The sequence below is a fragment of the Mus caroli genome, unplaced genomic scaffold, assembly GCF_900094665.2.
Source record: "Mus caroli unplaced genomic scaffold, CAROLI_EIJ_v1.1 scaffold_15634_1, whole genome shotgun sequence".
Lineage (NCBI taxonomy): Eukaryota > Metazoa > Chordata > Mammalia > Rodentia > Muridae > Mus > Mus caroli.
The window spans coordinates 21,637-28,155 of NW_018390284.1; the positions used below are offsets into that span (position 1 = coordinate 21,637).

The window sequence follows — 6,519 nt, forward strand, 5'->3', positions numbered from 1 at the left end:
CTTAGTTAATTAAAATAGAAGATGCCTTGCAAAATACAAGCTTGAGTTCTAAAGTGAAAATTTCTGGTTTCTTTAAAAACTCAGGGTGTCATATGATATTTTTCTAGAAGCTGTCTTGTGAGCAAGCATGTAATGTTTTATTGAAAACAGATGAAAGTGTGTGTGATGTTTAGAAGGACTGTTAATAGGTCCCCACACACCTTGAAACGATGATCTTGTGTTGCTACATCATGCAATGCTTGGCTGGTCTTCACTGGCCAACAAACACTTTGCTAGTCTGTGCTGGCAGTGCAAAGCTTCAATGGTCTTCATTTTGTAGAGAGAAAGGTGCCAATGAGCTTCTTGTGGTATTGTGGCTGATTCTGGCTAGTTCATACTACTGACACATGTAGATTTAGCAGACTTGAAATTTCTGTTGAATCAAACCCTGCTGCTGATTCATGTTTCACATTTGCTATTTGACTTGATTGCAGTATACTGATAATGAAGTGTGGAATCATCACAAAGAACTACTTTTAAACAGGTCCAGAAAAAAGGAAAACCTAGTAACCTTCTTTCTTCACTACCTCTGGATGGTAAGCTAGAAGGGAAATTGAACTGTTCAAGAACCCTAAATAAAGTGGGTTTAGAAAAATCTAAGCCTTCAGAGTTCTATTTACAACTTAAAGTATATAAAACTACAAATACTGATCTCACTTTTTCCTATCTCTTTCTATATAGAACTCCCAGAAGAAAATGTTCCAAGGAAATCATTCTGGAGTAACTGAGTTCAATCTTGCTGGTTTAACAGATAAACCGGGGCTGCAGCTGCCCCTCTTCTTCCTGTTCCTAGGAATCTATGTGGTAACAGTGGTGGGGAATCTCAGCATGATCAACCTGATACTATTCAGTTCTCAACTACATACACCCATGTATTATTTCCTCAGCAGTCTGTCTTTCATTGACCTCTGCCAGTCCAATGTCATTATTCCCAAAATGTTGGTGAACTTTGTGACAGTGAAGAACATCATTTCCTACCCTGAATGCATGACACAGTTATGCTTTTTTGCTACTTTTGCTATTGCAGAGTGTCAGATGTTGGCTGTAATGGCATATGACCGCTATGTTGCCATTTGTAAGCCCTTGCTTTACAATGCTGTAATGTCCTTTCAAGTCTGTTCCTCAATGATATTTGCAGTATACAGTATGGCTTTGATTGGTGCCACAATTCAAACAGTCTTCATGTTAAAAGTAGATTTCTGTAAGGCCAATGTAATAAATCATTACTTCTGTGATCTTTCCCCACTCCTCAAACTCTCTTGTTCTGATACTTTTATTAATGAAGTATTAGTTTTGTGCTTCAGTGTTTTCAATATCTTTTTTCCAACTCTGACAATTCTAAGCTCTTACATCTTCATCATTGCCAGCATCCTCCGGATTAAATCCACTGAAGGCAGGTCCAAAGCCTTCAGCACCTGCAGCTCACACATATCAGCAGTTGCTATCTTCTTTGGTTCCCTTGCATTCATGTACCTGCAGCCATCATCAGTCAGCTCTATGGACCAAGGGAAAGTGTCCTCTGTATTTTATACCATTGTTGTGCCCATGCTTAATCCTTTGATCTACAGCCTGAGGAATAAGGATGTAAAAGTTGCACTAAATAAGTTCCTTGAAAGAATTTTTTCCTGTAAATAAAACTGATTTTTCTTTACTAAGACTATTGTTTAGAGGGCTGACAAACAGTTCAGCTGGCTAAGTATGGCCACCACATGATATGAGATTATGACTACTTACTCCTGTTTATTTTTAAAATCTCTAAGGGCAGGACAAGTTTTAGCCAATGGAACACTGGAAGGACAACATCTATATGGGATATAGAGAACCATCAGCTTTTCATAGCATGCATCCCACTAATCAGTGTGTCAAACTATCAAAGTCTTCTTATGAGTGAATCTGTTCTATGTATGTTGAAAATTTTTCCTTTTATGTAAGACATAGTTATCTTATAGTGGAGAATAAATAGAATTTTCCCAGCATTCTTGATTATCTCCATATTCTATAAAATTACTCTTTTTAATGAAATATATTTCTAAGGATTTCAAACATTGTGATATCCCAAACAATAATTTTATTAAAAAGTAAACTATGCAAAATATGACTTTTTTTCTAAGTCTATAGAACTATTTTAAAGGACATAGAGTGATATCTTGATTAGTAAGATAGCTCCCACCCCACCCCCACCCCCCAAAAAAGAACTAGTGAGAATGAGACACATTCTGCTAAACAGGAATTAATTCAGTGTACACAAGCCTCTAAAGCAAACTGAAAGCAAGAACAAGAATTTTTATGTTTAAATATTTCTAATATTTGATGGTATACCTCCAGCACATAACCAACTATGGCAGATTCAGAAGTGCATTATCTTACTACTATATGAATATATGATATAAATTCAAATCTAGAAAGCAAAACTGGTAAAAATTATTTTCTGAATAATCACATGTTAGTCAGAAATATTTTAAAATGATTCATATTTTAAAATGATTATCTATCCTGAATAAATTAGGGACAGATAAGGAGTCTTACAAAAATAAATTCCCATTATTTCCCTTACCCAGTTAAATTTCCATTGCTTCCCTTGAATATGCAATAATAAAACTGAGATTATGATTCTGGAAGGTAACTCTTCATATCATGTCATCAGTAGCTCTAAGTGGTCTCCAAAAATACAAAAATTCATCAAGTTCCTTATGATGTCCTATTGATGGTAATAACATCTGTAGAATGTTTCCTCTATGCTCTTAAAACATCTCCAAAGAAGTCATGTTCTTATTATCTAGAGCTACTTCTAGGTCACACATGATAATTGTGTCATTTCTGATTCCTGAAAATTTCAGAGATTTGAGAAGTTTCATTAAGGATAATTCCCACCCAGGATCCACTAGATGACTTTGGTCAAAATTAGTTGGTCACAAAACAAAACAAGATCATATGATCAAGGAAAGGTGACTTTCAGGAAGTACAGAAAGGTAGAGTTAATAGGTGTTTAAAAGAGGAAAAGGAAGTAAGAATAAAAGTTATCAGGATGTATTGCGTACATGTATGTTAAATATTTAAAATAGTAAACTGTAAAAATCCAACATATATGTCAGCAATTCCTATCCAGACATAAGTGAATCCAATGTGATGTCTATTACTACCTTTATATTGTCTTTCACATTGATTTCCATAGTGACTCAACCACATTACTTGCCAACCAATAGTGAATAAGAGTTTCTCCTTCTTTATATCTTCAATGGCATGTATTATCATTTCATTTTAATGAAAAATTCTCGTTAAGTCTTTGAAAATTTTGTAAATGCAAACAATATATTTTGATGATATTCATTCTCCTTCTCTTACATCCTCCAGGATATAACTTCTACCCCCATCATTATGGCTCTTTTTAAATTTTTCTTTTAACCATTGAGCTACATTTGTGCTGTACATATATATGGGTGAGAGTGGAGCCATCCATTAGAGCAAGATAAACCTACCAGAGGCAGCACCTCAAAAGCAAATTAGTTCTACCTTTCCTAGGATACAGATTGTGCATGAGCCTAGGAATGATGTAGCTGGGTCAAATGGTGGTCAATACAATACTTCTTAAAGACCCTCCACACTGATTTATATAGTGGTATAGTGGTTGAAAAAATCTGCAGTCCCAGCACCAGCATACAAAAAAAAAAAATCTTCTTTTCGTTCATCTTAGTCAGATTTTGTTGTGAATTTTTCTCCTAAACCTTGTGGATTTTTTGCCTGGGGAAACATGAAATCTCTCAGTAATTTTTAATCACCATTTTCCTGATGACTTTGGGTGTTGAACACAAATTTTCTCTCTTGATATCTCTTGGTTCAGTTCTATACACTATTTTAATTTGTTTATTTGCCTTCAGGCTGATTTTTATTTTAGTTCTTTATATAATCTAGATTATAATTCTCTTTCATAAGTACAGTCCAAATAGATGTCTTTCCCATTCTGTTGATAGGAGCTTAATGCAATTACAGTATCCTATGATGTACAGAAGCTTTCTAATTTCATGGGATCCTATCTGTCAGTTATTGTTTCTATTTTTTATACTACTAATTCAGAAATCTTTAATTGCGCCTATATTTTGAAATGTTCTTCCCTACTTTTTCCATTAGTACTTTCCAAGTATATAGCTTTGATTAATTTAGAGTAAAGTTTCATATCAGGAGATAAGATGGATTTAGTTTCATTCTTCCTTATGTTCATATACATTTTTTTCTGGGACCATTAATTGAAAATGCTGTCCTTTCTCTAATTTTTATTTGTGATATTTTTGTCAAAATTCAAGTGGATTTTCTGCTGTGGACATATATCTGGATTCTATAATTGTTTTACATGTCCATTTTTTGGTTGGGTATTTTTTCAAGTAGCACACTCTGTATATACATTGCTATGGCTGTATAGTATAACTTGAAATTAATGCTGTGACACTTAAACCACAGTTATATTTTTATGAATATTATTTAGCCTATTCTTGACCATTTGTGATTCCATATAAATTTTAAGACTGTTTTTTTCTTTTTCTTTTTCTTTTTTTTGTTTTTGGTTTTTCGAGACAGGGTTTCTCTGTGTAGCCCTGGCTGTCCTGGCACTCACTTTGTAGACCAGGCTGGCCTCGAACTCAGAAATCCGCCTGCCTCTGCCTCCCGAGTGTGAATGACCCCAAACTTTTTACGGGGATTTCACTGATTTTATAGTTTCTTTCATAAGATCACCAGGATATACACCCAGACTATTGTTTGTCCTACTTCAAAAACTTTTTAAACCATGCTCACTCATGGTATTCAAATAAAAAATGAAATCAACTTGGATGCTTATCAGCTGATTAACTGATAGTGGAAATGTGGTGTAAGTATATACAATGGCATTCTCTCAACAGATAAATTAAAATGTTGGATAAATGAATGGAAGTGTAAGATAAATTATATAGAGCAAGATCACCCAGGTTCAGAAGATAAGTATCATATTTTTTCTCATATGTACATGCCACCTTCAAATAATAACCAGGAAAAACTGAATAAATAAATAAACTAGGAAAAGGCCATTTGGTAAGAGATGGATTAAACAATGAAAAATATTACAACATAGGTGATATGAAAATAAACAGGGGACTTGGGAGTGAAATTGTTGAGGAGGAATATGGAGGAGGTAACAGGTAGCTAGGGAGGGTTAGTCAAAACTAAGGATTATGAAAAGCAAATAGGTTTCATATTGATTACTTTCGGTTTATGTGTAATAAATAAATAAACAAGCAAATACCACTCAAAAAGCAACTTCTGGAAGAAAGAAAGTGTTTCCATTGGTTGGCTTAGAGTTCCAGAGTAACAACAATCCATCATCTCAGGAAGCAGGGCAGCAACAAAAGCACCATGAGAATGTCAAGATTCTAAACACTCACATCTTTAACTACAAACATGAAGCACAAAGTGAACTGTAACTGGAGCACNGCTATAAGCTCTAAAATCCAACTATTATCCATGTAATAACTTCTTCCTGCAAGAATCCACTTCCTAAGGGATCCAAACTCTGTAAAAATAGTGCCAGGGAATGAGGACCAAGTGTTTAGATACAAATACAAATGGGAAATATTTTTCATTCAAAACACCATAGAAATAATTCACTACTTTTAAAGCTAATTAGTGTGTGTGTGTGTGTGTGTGTGTGTGTGTGTGTGTGTGTGTGTGTGTGTGTGTGTTTAAAAGGGGAGAACTAGAAGAGAGACTTCTTGCTTGTCTGGATATTAATGCACCTGAAATCAGAACTTACTTAACAAAAAACTAGGGTTAACTGAGGGCCCAAACTCAGAGGACAGTTCCAAGATCTCCAGAAGATTCTCGGAAATACAGGACCCCCTAGCACGCCTAGCACACCCAGGGTCTTTGGATAACAGGTGAGTGGAACACAACATCTGCTCTAACAGAACTGAGAGTGCCTAGGGCCAGGAGGAGCACTGACTCAGGAACCCTACCTGTCCAGTGACTCAGATTCCTTCTGGGTGGCACTGGTGTACATTGGTTTTGAACTGAGCCAACAGCCCCATGGTCCCCAGAGGAGGTACCACTTCCAGGAACTCCAGTACACCCAGAATCTTAGGATCCCAGGATCACAGAATCACAGGAACTGGGTCACACCAGGGTCTCATGGTCTCAGAGGAAGCTTGACTGCCAAGAACTCTGACACACCCAGAATCTCAGCATCACATGATCCNAGAATCACAANATCACATANAAAGCTGNACTCTGAGANGTTCTGACTCAACTGNAATTACAGGAAGAACAGACTCCAATCAAATATATCAAGGGCAGGGAGCACGTGAGATAGTCAGATGGAGGGAAGTAAGCTTATGAACAGAAGCAACAGAAACCAAGGTTACTTGGCATCACAAGAACTGAACTCTAACACCATCACACCAGAAAAGCAAAATATCGATCTAAAGTCACTTCTCATGATAATGATGGGAGGCTATAAGA

General features: G+C 35.9%; 1 protein-coding gene across 1 annotated transcript; it reads left to right on the top strand.

Annotated features, from left to right (window-relative positions):
• Nucleotides 1-705: 705 nt before the first annotated feature.
• Nucleotides 706-1,674, top strand: LOC110288576 (olfactory receptor 150-like). The gene has a single exon (XM_021154888.1). The coding sequence runs from the start codon at nucleotides 736-738 to the stop codon at nucleotides 1,672-1,674; it is 939 nt and encodes a 312-aa protein (XP_021010547.1). The 5' UTR covers nucleotides 706-735.
• The last annotated feature ends 4,845 nt before the right edge of the window (nucleotides 1,675-6,519 follow it).